General features: G+C 43.5%; 1 protein-coding gene across 2 annotated transcripts in view; it reads right to left on the reverse strand.

Moving 5' to 3' along the window:
- Positions 1–279: 279 nt before the first annotated feature.
- NDUFA10 (NADH:ubiquinone oxidoreductase subunit A10) overlaps positions 280–17,512 on the reverse strand; it is a 39,453-nt gene continuing 22,220 nt past the window's right edge. The window contains exons 9-11 of one of the 2 annotated variants that reach the window (XM_090144563.1): positions 13,341–13,449; positions 12,569–12,693; positions 280–741 (exon numbers count right to left, since the gene is read on the reverse strand). In XM_090144563.1, coding sequence (XP_090000689.1) covers positions 12,610–12,693; positions 13,341–13,449 — 193 coding nt within the window. In that variant the 3' untranslated portion in view covers positions 280–741; positions 12,569–12,609. The remainder of the gene's footprint in view (positions 742–12,568; positions 12,694–13,340; positions 13,450–17,512) is intronic. The other variant, XM_031604498.2, reaches the window with a different exon arrangement.

Raw genomic sequence — 17,512 nt, forward strand, 5'->3', positions numbered from 1 at the left:
CGAACATTTTGATCTATGGTTTCCATTCAAGGGAAGAAGCTATGAGAACAACTGCTGGCAATTATTTGCAGTTTTTGTTTGTTTTACTTTCGAGCACAGATATTTTGCTATTCGCATCAAGAAACTTTCTTCCTTCTCTCAAAAACTTTTCCCTGTGCTTTGTTGTTTTGATATTGATGCCTAGTAAGAGGCTTTCAGAACATGATGTGAGTGTATTATTTAAGCAGGTGCTCTCTTCTAATGAAGCAAATAAAACACCACACATGACAGAGCAAGAAATTAACTTTGTGAGAACCAGGAGGATACAGGTTTAATTTCTCTTCATTCAGGAAAACAACAATAATTCTGTATAATAGCATGCCACAGTCTTGATGAAGAAGTTCAGCACTGATCTTAAGTCTGCTCCTGTAATACGCTTTTCTATTACACATAGGCTATCAAGCATTCAAAGAGAAAGCACCCTGAATTCAGCAGGGAAGAACAAACCAGAATGAGGTGATTTGCATTTGCCTTCCAGGAGTCTATTCTCTTACGCTGTAGCTGGAAGATGATTTACCCAGCATTTCCTTTGTGCTACACTGAATTGATGCAGAGCAGGCACACTGAACTCAGCTTCTTCTCCACTCAAGTGCTGTGGTTGATCACCGTTAGGGCTCCCGAGCGAGGCAGATTTCATTTCAGCCAGATCCATTTGTCACCAACTTCAGCGTTGTAGCCCTTCTTATAATTGCGACCAGGAAGCTAGAGAAAACAGAAAGTTTAGTCAGGCATTTTGTTACTGTTTGCCAAAGTTTTTAGATTCTCCACAAAGTGACTGGTGTTATCTGCAAAAAGAAACGTGCCATTTTTTGCAAAATTAGGACTGGTGCTTGTAGAAAAATTAACTCCTTTAGAGAAAAATAGAGAATACACACTGAAAATGCTATTTCAATACCGTATATAAACACATTTACATATAAACTAAGCCAATACCTCACCAACAGAAAAGCACATTCCATCTGGATTCACCCACTTCTACTATCATATGCCATTCCTCATTTTAATTAGAGATGACCCCCTAATCTTGGTGCACGGTAGAAGAATGGTCTAAGTCAGTAGAATCTCATGCCAAAATAGACACACACTATTAAATGCGTAAGTTTCACGCATGAAATTCTGAGTTAATTGCTACATTTAAATTAAACTATTCAAATGAAATTGCATATTTAGCCTTCAAGAACTGAACTTAACTTCACTAAAGCAGAATGCAATCTCTGCCTGTCTCCACCAGCACAGCCAGACACCATACGTGCTGGAAAAACTGAGATTTCTCAACACCCCACCAACCCAAATTTCACAGGTACCCTGGGACCAAAGCAACAACCTTCACTTGCAACCTCTGAACCTCACTGACCTTCAAGCAGCAGCTCTTCCACACAGACCCTTCAGGTTTCTGGGAGCTGATTGCTGCAGACTTGCTGGTTAGCATGACTGACCCTTCTGTGTCACTGATTCCCAACCCAGAGCTCATGGAAACACTGATGCTGCAGTCTCATTACTTCTTCTCTGAAGTGTGTTACCCACTGCTATACACAAGATGCCATATTAGATAGGTGATGGTATTTAGTTAGAACGTGTAGAAACTGTGGGACCCAAGCTGGATATAAGTGGCATGGAATAAAGAGTCTTAGTTTCAGCTGGGATGGAATTGTTTCCTTCAGAGTGCCTGGGAAGATGCTGTATTTTGGTTTTAGGAGAAAAGCAACGTTGATTACACAGTGATATTCACAGTTGCCTGCTAAGCAGTGCTGTACAGAGCCAAGGCCATTTGCACTGAAGGGCCCATGAAGCTGGGAAGGAACAAAGTTAGTACAGCCGACGTAAAACTGGCCAAAAGGACATTCCATACCATATGACATCATGAAGAAGGAGTTCTGAATGGGTGGGAGTTCATCCCTCTCTGTTATGCTGCTCAGGGGCTAGCTGGGCATCGGTTGGGGGTGGTGAGCAATTGCTTGTGCATCACTTTTTAGATACATTTGTATAATTACCATTTTCCTTTTCTCTATCTTAGTCAAAGGTTTTCATCTCAACCCACGAGTTCTAGTTTTTCTACAATTTTTTTTCCTCTGATTCCCTCCCCCATCCCACTGTGAAGGGGGGAGCGAGTGAATGACTGCGTGGTGCTGAGCCATCAGCCAGGTTAAACTACAACAATGGCACTGGGCTGGGGACCCTCAGAATCAGCCGTCTTGTTGGATGGCACGTCAGGAATTATGGATGGTTTCACAGGTCTTTGGAGACACATTATGCAAGAGCTCAGGCCATGTAAACCAAGAAACATGTTGCAGAAGGAAAGGCTGAATGGGCTGGAGCACTGGGAGGGGGTATCAGATGTGCTAGGAAAGCTGGAGGGTCTGCATCCTCACCAGGGAGGGAAAGCAAGCTGCAATAGGGACAAGTCTAAATGGAGATGCATTAGGCCTAGCGCTGCCAGCCAGCCAAGGGAAAGGATTGTTCCACTCTGCTCTGCCTGGTATGTGGGGGTGAGGAGAAGGCTGTGCCCCAGAGGGCGCTGGGCACGGAGCAGCTCCCAGGGCACCCAGAGCTCAAGGAGTGTTGGGACACCAACCTCAGCCATAGGGGTTGGGTTTGGGAGGTGCTGCGTGGGGCTGGGGGTTGGACTGGGTGACCCTGGTGGGTCCCTTCCAATTCAGGATATTCCATGGTTCTATGACAGTAGCCCATACAGGTTCTTGGCATGCAGGAGTTCAAGGAGTAGCATCCAGGCCTAGAGGTGAGGAACAGCAGTTCTGGGTGTGGAAGGACATGGGAGACTTAAGAACACAGTCCATCCCTGGAGGCTCAGCTGGTCAGCTATCAGACACACCTGCAGTCAAAGCATGGCAGGGATTTGGCAGGAAGAGGATAGGCACAGCCCTGCAGACCATCCAAGGGCAGCATCACAAACTCAACTGCCAAGCCATTCTACCTTCAGCCTTAAAGATTTGAGGAAAGAGGCTGTTTAGGTAGCAGCCATTTTAAGAGATTACTAACACAGCATGCAGGACTGTGAGAGAGAGCCTGCCAATACAGCAAAACAGCACACGTGCTCCGTGCAGGCTAGGAGAGCGCAGGCTGCACCAGCAGGTCAGCAAAAGCATCTCTTAGCAACTCGCTTTGCTAAAGCAAGGCAAAATTTTAGAGTGGTTGCTGCCTGAATAAACGTGAACCAGGCTCTGTACCAACTAGATAAAACTAAGCCTCAGGATATCACAATGCCCAGCAACAGGATCAATACCTTATGTTGGGCAATTACTATAAAGTGAGTGATCCTACAGACCAAAGAGATGCAGGAATAATAATAAAAAATGAACAAAATAATAAGCAAAATAATGTAGCAGCCACACTCCTTACAATTAATTAAGCACAGATTGTCCACCCAGCTCCACACAAAACCTGGTTCCACACAGGACCCTTGGCATGTCCTTTCAAAGAAACTGGGCAAGTATCCTGCTTAAGAGAGCTGTTTTGATGAAATCTATGCTCAGGCCATGATAACAGCTACTTCATCCAAGCTGAAGCCTCTTTTGAGGAAGGCGGAGGGATCTTTTTTTTCTTTATTTATATTAGGGTCAGAACAGATTTCTTTCTACAGAGCATCAAGCTAACTGAAGACTTCTACTTCCTTCATAAGACATCCACCACCCTGCCCTGTCACAATCCATTACAAGTCATTCTTGATCAGTTTTTCTAGGGTATTTCATTCCAGCTTGTCTTTAATGTCTTGTCTAAACATCAGAAGAAACCATGCTGTCCTGTTAAGAGTTACTCCTGCTGAGCAAAGAGGAGATGTGAGATGGAAATAAATGATTACTATCCCTGCCCTACAAATTTACAGTTGTGAGTTAGGCAGGGCACTAAGACCTGCTGTGACCAGCCTGTGTCTATTAATTCTAGCACAAAAACATCTCTCCCTGGTCCTCTCTGGGCAGCACATAATTGGCCCTCTGATACCTAAGAGATTCCCAGATAACAAGATTATTAAAGCAACAGGAGCTCTCTGGGAACATACAGGTCTTTATAGTTCCATTCCTGGGGAAACCTCCCCTATTAAAACAACACAGTATCAATCCCAGCAGAATTCAAATTCATTGTCCAAAACAAATTCCACATGTGCCTTTGGTTAAAGACATGCAAAACATCAAAGCAATTTTTATAATAAGTATTCATCCATACTCCATCATTCACAGTGGGCCTTGGCAAAAGCAGCTGAGTTTCAGGGTATGTTAAGGGGCCTTCAAACAGCCAGAAAACAGCACATAAACAAATTTCATTTTACTTAGTAAGCAGAATCACATGAGTTTATGTTCTGTGCACTATCTATCTTAGGTGCAAGCAACAGAGATGACTTTTGAGGCAGAGCCCTTCAAAGCTCACATCTTTCAGAACTGTCCATAGTAAAGCTGCACAACTAGGTACAAGGCTGGTCTAACTCCACTGCAATGGGAGTTGTTCCTGTTCTTGTGGTGCTCTGCCTCGCCTCCGCTTCCTCCTAGAAGAAGCATTTGCTCCGATGAACAAGGAGCCTGTATTGACACAAAGGAAAAGCATCAGTGACCGTGCACAAAGTGGCTGAATGGACAGCTCAATATCAAGAGAAGGGAGAGATCCTATAGTACTCATCATCATCTCACCTCCCTGCTGCGCAGCCCCAACCCTCTCTGCAGCTTGCTGTATCATTCCACAAGCCCAGTCATCTCCCTCACCCAGTGAGAAGCTATGCACTCCTTTTGGCTGGCTTATTTTCAGTGACTCAATGAGTTCCTTCGGCCAAACGCATACCCGACAGCTGCAAAGAGAAGTGGTGGGAGGCAAACGTGGAGATGCAGGGAAGCTGTAGGATGTGCTCCTTTTGGGGCCAGCAATTGGCTGAGACTCCACCCTGGATCCTTAGCTTTGCGCCAGCTGAAGCTTCCAGCCTGCTGGCTGCTGAGCCAATACAAGGGCAGGGATGGGAACAAGCAGCCAGCACCAAAGCTGCCAGTAAGGTGATGGCTGGAAAAGAGGTGACTGAAGGGAGATGGGACACAGCTCCATGAAACTCACCAGTAGCTGTGAGAACAGAAAGAGGAGCTGAATATTTGACTGCTACTTCCAGTACAAGATACAGGTGCCAATAAACAAAGCTGATGGCTAGATGGATCCCTTGCTGAAGGACACTACATACACTAAAAATTCAGTCTCTCAATGGAAGAACAAGTGAATATTTGGAAGAGACTTTCATTTTCCATGACTCGAAATTAAGTGTAAGTTTCCCAGTTGAACTTGCAGGAATGCCACATCACTGTCACTGGCTGGCACGTTCACAGGACTGCTCCATGCTCTCTACCTTCAAATAAAACTTAAATAAGACTAAAGAAAAAGTACAACTTAATCAACGTGTTAATAACAGCAACAGTAGCGCATCTTATTATGCGTGACCTCTACCAAACATTTTCAAGGAAAGTAAAAGTAGCAGCGCTTAGGGTCAGACAAATCCCACCCAACCCTTTCCTGGCATCATCAGCTCACCTATAGAGCACACCAACAGGTCTGCTCAATACCAAGTGTCAGAATGCAGACACTAACAATCTTTCCTGCAAAGAGTAAGGAAAGCCATGTAGTTACCACTACCTGGGAGCAGATGTCCCTCCAGAGAGACCCAACAGCCTGAGGAGGTGAATGTCAGCTCCTGCAGAGACACTGCTGGATAACAGATCTTTTCACTGCAAGAAAATGCAGGAGACTGAGACTCAAGCTCTGGTCTGCTGTGATACACTGCAGAGCCTAGGGCTGGCAGCAGGGATTAGCTCAAGAAGTATGCTATAAAAACCACTATATGAAGAAAGGAACTAATGAAATAAGCTCTACCCAGCAAAGGTAGAGCCGGCTCAGAGGAATCAAACTGCTCAACTTTAAAAGAACATCAGTAAAAAGATGAAAACAAGATCATCTCATCAGTTAAATTAAGAACTCTGCCACAGAAGTGCCTGTCAAAGCTATAAACATGATGAAAAGCCCTATAAAGTGGTATATGCTGCAGAGTAGCAACAAACAGCTTTAGCCAGCTGTTTGCTATATGCTGCAGCCACAGCATATAAAATCATTTCAAACCAGACATGTACAGGTAGAGCTCTGGAGAGTTTTAACAGCCTGAAAAGGTCTACATCCATAAGCTTAGAATCTGTCTTCTTTTCCAACACTCCAGGAGCAAGAAAGAATCACCACTCTTCTCCCTTCTGCCCATAAACACGCATTCGTGAGGTGTATAGTTTGATTTCCAGAGGACTGGAAAAGACAGACATTTGCCTACAGCTTGGCTCTTACCATCCTTTCCTTAGTGCTGTGAGCAATTCACTATAGCCTGAGTGAGACAGCACTCAAAAGCTTTAGTGGACTGAGGTTAAAACAGACACAATTTAGTGAAATTGTTCGGTGGTTCTTACCCTTCATTCATTCATAAACAACCAAAAACCAACACATAACTCTCAAAAACAAAACAAAACAAAACAAAAACAAAAAACCACCATCAACCAAAAACAGAGAAATCACCAGAGATCCTATGAAAAGATAAGTGTCCATAAGGAAGACATGGCTTATTTCTTTAAAGCCAAAGCATTTTCACTTTAAACTACATAGCTGAGTGTCAGCAGGAATACAATCTGTAGAAAGGAATTTGTGACTTGCAATCTGAACAACTACAAACACCGTAAACAATCTAATGTATATCTCCAGCTTTGCTTTTGCAAGACAGCCAAGAATAAATAAGCAACAGGGCATGGCTAAATATTTTGCTGCAGTCATTTTCCAGTGTCAACTTGCAACAGTACTCCACACTGCGTGTACTCCACACTGGCAGAATACTTTGTTTTTCCTTAGGAAAGGGCATGTTAAGAACAGCAATTACTCACAGCATAGTGCAGAGTCCACTATGGTTGGAAAAAGCAACTAAATTCAAGTTACAGAGACTCAGCTAACTGTAGATTCATTTTTTTTAATCAGGCAGGCACAATGCAAAAGGCTCCTTACAACAGGACTGCCAACAGAACTCTGGTTGGAACTAGATGATCTTTAAGGTCCCATCCAACCCAAGCCATTCTGGGATTCTGTGGCCCTGAGTGAAAGCAGCTCTTTGATCACCATTTCTACACTAAAAACCCCTAGAGTGCTTCTCACTATAAAGGTGCTATCAGGAGAAAAGGAAGATGGCATACTAATCCTGCCCCCAACCAAATCCCACCGTCCCCAAACAGCTCAGCAACTCAAATTCACATAACTTCACGCTTTAAGACCCATGGAGATGTTACCCCAAGGAGCTGGAGCAATGCAAGGATGGGAGGAAGATCGAGAAACAGAGCCAAGCACCTTCTGTACATACATGCCAAAGCCATTTCCTGATTTAGAGCATGATATTCAGTATAAGAAGCCAAGATGAAACTGGCCGAAAGTGGCCGAAACTCCAAAGTTCCCTAGGAGATGCAGAAGAATGGAAGCAGTTCAGCTGAAACTTCTTCCTCCATTCCTCCCTCAACAAAATATCTTTTTTTTTCCCAGCTATTTTTTCATGTGCTGTTTTTGTTTGTTTGCTTTTAGTGCCTTAATAGAGGTTTACCTTGGAGACTGTGTTCCTATTATGTTATGGGACAGAAGGGTTTCAGAGGGTAAGGATGTGCTGCTCCCCAAAAAAGTGTTTCCTTTCACAGGACTCAATGTCAGAGTGCCAAGTTTAAAAGAGATTATTTTAATAACAGTGGGATGTTACTGCCTTTTTGATTTAGATAGGCACCCAGTGCATGTAAAGCAAAACCAAACAGAGATCTGACAGTCCCAAGGGGCTCAAAGTCCTCCTCCCCTCCATATTTGGGATGTTTATCTCTGCCTATTACCCATGCTATCTTTGAAGGTAAGCAGGGAAGAGAAGCTACGCAGTTCCAAAGCAGCAGAGGGGCCATTCAAACTTTTCACACTTCCCATGCACATTTAAGGTTGATAAGAACAGAGGAGGACCAGTGAGAAGGAAACAAAAGCAGATCATGTGCCTATTCCCACCCTTTCCCAAAAAACCTTCAGAAACAACTTTATTAACCTTCATTTTTAGTAGTTCCTCGGGTTCCTGTAGTCCTACAGCTATCTAGCTAGGCAACATCTTCCCTTATTTTAGAAATGGCTAAAAATATTTTTGCAGAGATAAAGCAGCAAAAATAAATTGAGCTTTTCCTAATTTATTGTGTGCCTGTTTTCATCCCCTCCTGAATCCAAATACAGATAGGGCTGGGCATTACAACTGTCAAACAACTCCATAAAAATAAGAAATGGAACAGGAGTCCTTAGTCCAAAAAAACAAAAAGTTTGGCAAGACAAGAAAAAAAAAAATGGCAGGAGAGGAAAAACAGAAGATTGTTACCATGGCATCCATCTTTGATATAATTACAAACATAGAAAGAAGGAGAAAGAAAAAAAAAAAGATAGAATATCTTAAACTCCTTAATTCTGCAAAGGCAAGACTACCATGGAAGCCAACTCTTGTTACCTAAGTAAACTGTGAAAAGCTACAGGATCCTGTAAAAAAAACAGAACCAAAACCATAATTTCTATGAAGTTCTACTTATTTACACAGAGCAGATTGTGTGTGTGTGTGTATGCATATGTAAAGTGACTAATTGCTGCAACAAGCCTGTGTAAAATCTGAGGCCAAAGGCCAAGGTGTGCACCACCCCACAAGAGTTATCTCCACAGTAAAGCTCACTGCACTGCTTTCACACAATATGGAGCTGCACTGACTAGACAAACACAATGAGAGATGTTAAGGGATGGATGGGATAGCTGAAGAAAAATCAATACTTTTGTCTCTGCTTTCCTCACACAGTGAGCACTGCGAGAGCACAAATTTTATCTCATGACAGAAAGGGACGTTGCACAGTTTGGTTTGGAAGAGAACAGGAATGATCAAGGCAAGAAATCACCGGATGGAAGCTGCAGGGATCCCCAGGATCAGCAAACAGGCAGTGCATGGTGGGGAAAAGCAGTATGTGGGTAAAGAGAGAGGAGCACAGGGTTCACCAATTCAGTACAGGAGCAAAAGGATGCCTCAGATGGAAAGATGACGACTAACACTGTTCTAAGCAAGCCTTATGCACATGCACTTGCTGGAGCTGGAACTCATATTGTGATAGAAAGCATCTTTGAAGGTAGTTCAAGAGTGTGGAATAAATTCTTCAAAGAATTCTTCATAAACTGCCTGCTCCAAGGGTAAGGCACACGTCCCTGACTTTCTTCCAGTTGTATCGCTCTGGCTAACAAAAGATAAAAAACATTTTGATAAAAGACTTGCTTTATTACAAAAGGAACTTCTAGGTGCATGGACCTGTCTTGTGGTAAGAGAGTTTATGTGCCCAAGCATTTGTTCATTTTCTTTAATATACACACCCACACATGCACTTAAAGAATCCCAGCAAGCTAGAAAGAGGATGCAATACTCCCACTGCACGTTCTTACCCCCTGGAGAGAGGATGGAAAAAACACAACAAAAACCCTAGAGTGTTGGATGCAAGCTGTGTTTTATAGCATTCTGCTGAAAATAGCCCTGTTCTCCTCCAGGATTTCTTAGATCACTCTTTAAAAACATCGGGGCAAGCCACTGGACAAATAGAGGAAAGTGACTGCACAAACCAGGGTTGAAGCAAGCGGGCTAATACACATGCCTTTAATTAGAAATAATGACATGAGAGGATCAGATATTAAATACTTAACTTTCCTGTTATAGCAAAAAATTCTCCGCTCCAATATGTAAGTGAACACCAGCAAGCCCTCGACTCCAAACTCTTGTCCATAAGCAGCAGCCTCATTAATTTATTTCATTGTCTTTTCAAATACAAAGTTTGGGTAAAAGAAATATTGATCACTTCCCTACAATCTGCAGTGGAACCATTATTTTCAAGTTCTGCAGCTTCGTTTTCAGAGGTAAAACCGTAGGTGACAGTCTGAATATGAAGCTCAGACAGCTGCACTTTTATGTAGACAGCAAAGAGCACGCACGTAAACAAATTCTCTTTTCACCATCCCTAGGAGATTCAAGCAGGACTTGCCAACACCATTTGGGAGCGTGAAGTACAGAAGTACATTATTTAAGTGCACTGATTCCATTCAACAGAATCAGTTGGTTTTGTCTCCTCTGCAAACACATCTGCCTCTGTGCTCCAGCTTCACACGGCGCACACGGAGTTTGGAGCACTATCTGTGGGACTGTGCATGGTTGGAAGAAAGTGCAGAGATACAGCAGTTGTGGAAAAATAAAAAAAAACATAGCATTCAAGCCTTTACTAGTCTGACAGTTCCTAAAATAATGTTGCTTCACTTAAGAATGAACATGCTTATCTCTGATCTACATACCCTGACTAAAAGGTTACTTTTCCTGTGCCAGAAAAGCATCTTTAGAAGTTTATGAATGCCTGAACAGAACGCCTGAGCCCTGCCAGATGACTCCACAGTAAGAGGAAGAGGCAGAAAGCCACCTCCTCACATATGAAGAGAACATTTACAGAAGAAATGAAGAGGATATACATAAAAAGCAATCTTATGGTGTTCAGAGCTGTATGCGGTTACCTCACGATTTTGAGGAAAGGAAAATGTACTCAATTCTCATTCCCTGAGAAGCGTTTCCTCCTCCTCCTCAGTTGCTTGTGACTAATTAATATTTTGAACAAAACCCAGCTTCTGCCTGGAGTTTGAAAATCCCTGAAAACCACTGTTATTAGGCAGCATGAACTGTGTGCATGCAGCTCTGAAAAGCACAGCAGTTAGTTGCCTATTTGTACAACCAGGGATGTATAGCTAGTTACAGGACTGCCGAGGAAGAAAAATCCCCTACACAAATCATTGTGTTTATCTGGTAAACATCATTACTCTAACTTTAAAAGCATGCATTTCCCACAAGGAAAAGTTCAAGTTCTGTAATTACACCATAATTAAGCCTCTATTTACAAGTCACGTGAGCCTAAAATCTTTATCTGTCTTCAAACGCAAGAGTGGTAGCAGAGATGCAACCATCTGTGCACAGACATGGGCAAGGCGAGGCTTTATGAGCTGAGATTCCCTCCCATCAGACCCAGCAAACTCGTAGCCAAGACTCGCGTCTACAGTTCATCTGCTTCTCCTGTCTGTGCTGCTTGGTGTCGTGCTGTATTACCTCTGAATGCAAGCAAGCAGAAACTCACAACTTGGTTTGCTAAGCAAAGTTGCAGGAAAAATGCAGCTCTTAGGTTTCAACGCAAATAATTGGATTCTCAGAACATTAAACAGCATGCAGGGCTGGCTCTGTGCTCGCCTTTCTAGTAGCTTAGGTGAATGCTCCACATCTCTTCTACTGTGCACATTCCCCCTGCCTGAGGGCTTACAAGAGTTTAAGTATCCAGAAGAGAGAAAAAAAAAAAAAATAGTAGTCGGTATTGTCTGGATTTAACAGAATGCTTTGTGAATCACACATGACTCCTCTTTCTCCAAATGACATTATCACTTTCCATAGTGCTTCCCTGAATCAGGGCCTAAAAGCATGCCTGCAGATGGGAGATTTTATTTTGGCAATGTTTTTTGCAATGAAAAGCTCAGGCTCCTGCTGTCAACTAACTGGCATCGAGCAGAGCAATCCAAAATCCCAGCTTTCTTCCCCAGGTATTCACATACCTACTCCTAAGCACCCCTCTGCTGCAAGGGAAGTGACTTTTCCCTGAAGGCAGCTATCTGAGGAGGCAGGACGTTCCCAGTTTCATGCCAACACAAAGAGGAACGTGCTGTTGTACAGCTGAAGGAAAAAAAAAAGCTTTCCTAAGTAGCCCCCCTGCTTTCCAGCACACAGCTCTGAGGTCCTAGCTGTGTGTCAGGCAGCCTCAGCAACTCCCAGCTCCTCTGCTAGGTGACATCTCAGCCAAAAAAGCCTATCATCTACGGGAAGAAAGGCACCATCAGCACAGATGGATGTTGCGTGCTGGCAACAAGGCATGCATTAGACCATTCTGAAGTACATGCTGCACACACACAGACATCTCTTGGAGTGAAGGACTTCACAAACTCTTAGACTGAGCCTGAAGTTTGGGATTCAAAACGTCACACTAAAAAGCACAAAACTGATAGCTCAGATGAACCACAGTAGCTAAAGCAGCTTTTTGCTGCTTTAACCCTTATGGTTAACCCCCCTTACAAGGTGGAAAGAATTCATCTCAAATGAGGCAGCACAGCATGAACACAGAGCCTCTCCACTGCACAATTAACTGAGGAGGAACAAATTCTGTTAACAGTTGTTTCAGAAGTCCCTATGAATATTCGAGAAGAAAACGCTGCTAGTTCAGTTTCCAAATGAGCCCACAGAACAGTTTTAATTCTATTAAGAGATTGTATACAAGCACAACCAGAAAAATGACAAAGTGCAAATCATGATTTGCATGGTTAGAAACAATTCATACAGATATTCCTTTCCTTTTGTGATTTCTAGGAAAATATACAAAAACCCAGCAACCACAGAAGATTTCAACACAACTTGAAAATGAACCATCACCTGCAACTTCTGTTTGTCCAATCATCATTACTTAATTGCCATCAGTGCCACAATTTCTCTGATGAGAATTCACAACACCTGGGCCTTCGGAGAATGCTGCGTGGTAGGGCAGGACCCCATGCCAGCTGAACAACAATAACCAATAAGACAAAGTGCTAAGTCAATTGGAAGCCATTGTCTGCAGAATCAGAAAGGCAAGCAGCTAATTAAAACATTGTGTGGGAGCCTGCATGAGGTGTATGAGAGTGCTGGGCCACAACAGGCTTTGGATTTGTGCCCGCTTACAGAAACAAACTATTTAAAGCAACAACAGTTTTGAGATCCAATGCAATGTTCCTACCTCCTCAGCCCACTTCAGAAAAACACCCCCTCCTCAAGGGTTTTATAAGCAGCCTTCTTTAGTCGCCATGGGTTTCCAATTTTCTTGTTTGACTCAAAGGATTATTTTAGATTTCAGAGGTCAGAGACTAATCAGGGCAGGAGAAACAAAGACAAAGGAAAACTACTTATCCTTTAGTCCACATCTAAAGATCAAAAAGGAAAATCAGCTTACGAAACAAACCATTTGTTTCATTATTTCTCTTATGTAGAAGCTAGACTTCAAGAAAGGTGGGGATCCAGGCAAAATCCAGAACTTGCTCTTTGAAATGTGCATCTGTGTACGTGAGATTAACACTCAGGCTGTGCACAGGACAGTGATGAATGCACTCACACTTTTGCAGGGACTGTTGTTTGGCTGTTGGACAAGTGCTCCCTTTCCAGGGTTACTTACCGATCGAAATTCGTAATAGATTTTATCATATTCAGCACCTCCAATTGTGATTTCTGGAATGAACCGAGGGATAGATACAGGATCCAGCACTCCATCTTTGTCCTGAACACTGAGGAGTAACAAGGAAAAGAAAAATATGGTTAGTCCAGATCCTACCAAGGAGAGAGCAACACCAGTTTTGAGTTTGACCAAATATTAAAGAACTGTTTTGCTGTTCAGTAGTTCTCTGACAGCTTTTCCCTCTTTTTTGTATATGATGTACACATAGCCCTGTCCCTCCTTGCCCCCAGCTTGTTTCTGCTCCAGCTTCTTCCTTTTCCAGTTCTTCCCCAAAGTTTCACCTTCCCAAGAGAGGCTTTGCCACTCCTGGGAACCTGCTCTTAAATGCCTCTTTTTGCCTTCATACCCGAACAAGGTAAAACTGCTGGTGCTACAAAATTCCACAAGCTATAGTAACTTCATTTAATTACCTTTCCTGTTCCATTTGCTTTCACAAATGAACCCTCACAAGGATTATGAGAAGATAGCACTTTTCTTTCAAAAGCTCTCATTTTAAAGGGCACTAGGACAAACAGATGGTTTGGAAGCAGGCAGTACCCCCAGCATCCCACCTTGGAGCAATCAGGGGAAGTTTGCTGCAGCAGCTGGTAGGACAGCTTAGTGACAAAGAATGCAAACTGTAGGATCCCCCAAAAATCTACAGCACCCAGAGCCACAACTTCCAAAAATTCCAAATTTTAAGTGTCTGAGAAACTGCTAGAAAGCCACCTTCTGCATACTGCTATTAATTTGCAGATCAACAGTGCCACCTATGTGCATCTGGGGAAAAACACATCTGCTGTCCTTTAGAGCGGGCAATGACCAAGTTCTGAATTTGAGAGTTATTCAAATAATTGTGTTGTCAGTCTCTGGTAAACTGCATTTCCTGACAGGCACAAATGAAACATATGCCCCGAGGTGACGTGAAACTAACTGCCCTCTAGCATTTTTTCCTCTAAATTGCAAAGTTTAGGATCTTACCTCACAGTTTAAAATAGTAAATCAGACTGCTAATACATACTGACACTGTGAACTATTCTGCTGCAGACTAGTCAGTAAGGAAATGCAGGAATTCAGTAAGAGATGAAGAGAAAAAAAGGATAAATGCCCATTTACTGGGCCAACAACAAACTATTCTTGCACCTACACAAATATTAAGTCAAGTATTTTCCAACTGTCTGGGCAAACAAAAGCAGAAGCATCTCATATTTATTCTGAAGCCTGTGGAATGACACACTGTGACCATAAGCACTCTGGAGATCTGTGGCTCTGCACTGTAAGACACAAAAAGTCAAATGGCAAATCTGGTGAGGTTCACGTTGCATTTAAGTCGTCCCTTTGCACAGTGCAGATGTCGAACTGCACCTACCAGGGACAGCTTTCTGACAAAAACAAGCAGCAGGAGCATCCAGCTGAAGAAGAAAACCAAAGCTGACAAACCCCATGGCATTCAACAGGCTGAAAACGAGGAGGAAGAGCCTTTGTTTGCTTCCTCGCTAGTCCAAAGAAAGCTGTTTCATGACGTGTGAGCACTGGCCCTCCCACGCTCCCCTCCAATCCTTTCCACTCCAGGAGATCTTGGATAACTGAGGATGGAAAAGCTTGCCCAGAGCTGCAAGCCGATTATGGTTTTATTTTAGAGTCCTGGTATATTTAGAGTAGAGCACCTTTGCACCAGCTATGTCTCAGGCCCATAGCTAACTAAACAAAAAAGAACAGATAGCAGCCCTTCAGCTATCAACTCTTCACTCCTTAGGAACAGTCCACCCTCCTGCCATGCCTGAGATCAGTACTGATGTCATGCACTTTCACTGCGCAGAGCGCACAGACAAGTAGCAAAGAGGACACTGAGCTAAGAATTGAAGAGTACTATTTGCAGGCAGTGTTTAAATACCTTTCTCAGCTCAGCCTTATCAGCACATCCTGTGGAATACCCACTTATTTACTGGTGAATAAACATTTCCATGCCTTCTCCCCACACAAATGTCCTACAGAAATAGGAGAGTCAGCATCCTGCCAAACACCAGCAGATGTTCTGGACCTGACAAGCCTGTAGGAGAATGCAGATAAAGTCTGTCCAGGCATATGTAAAATATAATTTGACACAGGAACAAAGCAAGTGAACCAGCCTGCAGCTAATCTATTCCTTCAGGAACCTCAGCCAAATGGGAATTGTCCTTTACAATTACCAGGCACAATTTATTTTAGTTGGTGACCTAGACAGAAAAGCTGCTGCTCTTACCAATGCTTTGCTCTTGGTACAGCTGCTTCCAAAGGAAATGCTGTACAACAGAAAATAAATGCAAACCGAATGCTGCCAAAGATGGCTTCTCCAGGTTCATCTCTGCTTTATACCTTCAGAAATACTTTGGCATACTAAATAAAAGCACCACCCAAAGACACCTGCCACAACAACGACTGTAACCACAAAACCACATTTGCTTGCCAGAACTAATTCACTGCTCAGCAGGAAGCATTTACAGGCACCTATTAAGTTCCCTGAGCTTTCTCTCTCCCCCAGTACAAAAGCACCACTATTTATTGTTGTCAGGCACTTAACCGTATCTTCTCAAAGCATAATGCAGTAACACACAGCTACCAGAGTGCACTTTTCCTACTCATAAGGTTATATGACATTGCAGCTGTCACCGTGAGCATGCAAGTGACTGGAACACCAGATTTCAGCTCACCATTACGATGGTCCAGAATCCTATTAGCTAGAGTTCTTCCCATGGCTACACTGGAATCACATGCACAGCTAAGCTATAGCAAAGGGTAGCTCTGATCTCCAGAAGCCTCTACGTACACCTACTTTGCACATCCTGTGGCACTGAGGAACCAGGATGCATACAACCCTGCCTCTTTTCCAAGCAGGAAGTTCTGTTTCCTTTAAAGGCAGCTCACAATAAGGACACACACATTTTTCAGGCCACTGGCAGAACCCTGATGGCACACAAGTATCAAGTGATGGCAAGTGACACAAGACTCAGTATTAGAAAACCATACCTTGTACCTAAAAGGCTTAAAGCCAGCAACAAAAAACATCCCAAGCTAAGTTCTCTGCTTATGCCTGGAAATTGAGAAATGGCAGATGGATGCTAGTGGGAAAGAAAAAAGGCTCTCCTGAACACACCTTGACATCAGCTTCAAATCTGAGACACAGTAACTGCTTGGGGATAACTCGAGCGAGCGGGTGGCATTCCTTCCTCTGCTCTTCATGCCTATATTATCCCAGCCAGGGCTCCTCACCTTCCACTGCAGTGGGTAGGGCACAGCACGTGGGAGTGAGCCAGCAGGTGCATGGTGTGCTCACAGCTTTGCCCATGCTTGTGAGAGCACGGGAAAGGAGAAGCACTCCTGACTCATGCCACAGGCACACAGGCTGGGTGGGAGAGATGGCCAGAGGGGTACCTGCATCCAACTCCAACTGCACTGACCTCCTCTGCTGATGCTCTCACCCAGCAGGCACACAGGACAGCAACAGGTTGTCTCCCTTTGCACCGTGTCTTTCCCTTGGTGCCATTTTCTCCTTGCCCACTCACTCCAGACCTTCACAATGGCAGGGCAATGAGTCGCAGACCTGCTTCAGACCAACAGACTCATAGTCCAGGCAGTGCCAGCATGCAGTGCCAGCATGCCATGCCTGAAGTGAACCGCAGCCACTCCCTGGTGAACAACAGGCACACACAATCACTGCCAGGAAAGAAAAAAAAAGAGCTTTCCAAGAAAAGCAGGTCTGCAAGAGGTGAGAAGGTGCAATAAGAATGTTTCCAACCTACAAGAAAGCTGCTGCAAAGGAGAAACGACAAAGAAGAGTTGTTCCAGTGGAAACATAAAGGACAAAAGGTGCTAAGGAAGCAGGTCCCAGCAGTGCCAAAAGTTCTATGATGGATGGTTTATGAGATTTTTTGGGTCTCCGTGACAGAGGATTATAAAAACACCTCTTAAAATCACTTCAGGTACTCCTATTTGATATCAGATGGATGTTATTCAGAATGGATGTGCCTTTCCTTTGCTAAAGGTGTGAAACAGCTGAAGAGTTACTTTCCCTCATTTGTTCCCTTCTTTGCAAGATGTCATTTCGTCAGAGCAAAACAAACAGAAAAGAAACTGAAGCCCAGCTGTGGGGTCTG

The sequence above is a fragment of the Phasianus colchicus genome, chromosome 7 (genome assembly GCF_987193195.1).
Source record: "Phasianus colchicus chromosome 7, bPhaCol1.hap1.1, whole genome shotgun sequence".
NCBI classification, from domain to species: Eukaryota; Metazoa; Chordata; class Aves; order Galliformes; family Phasianidae; genus Phasianus; species Phasianus colchicus.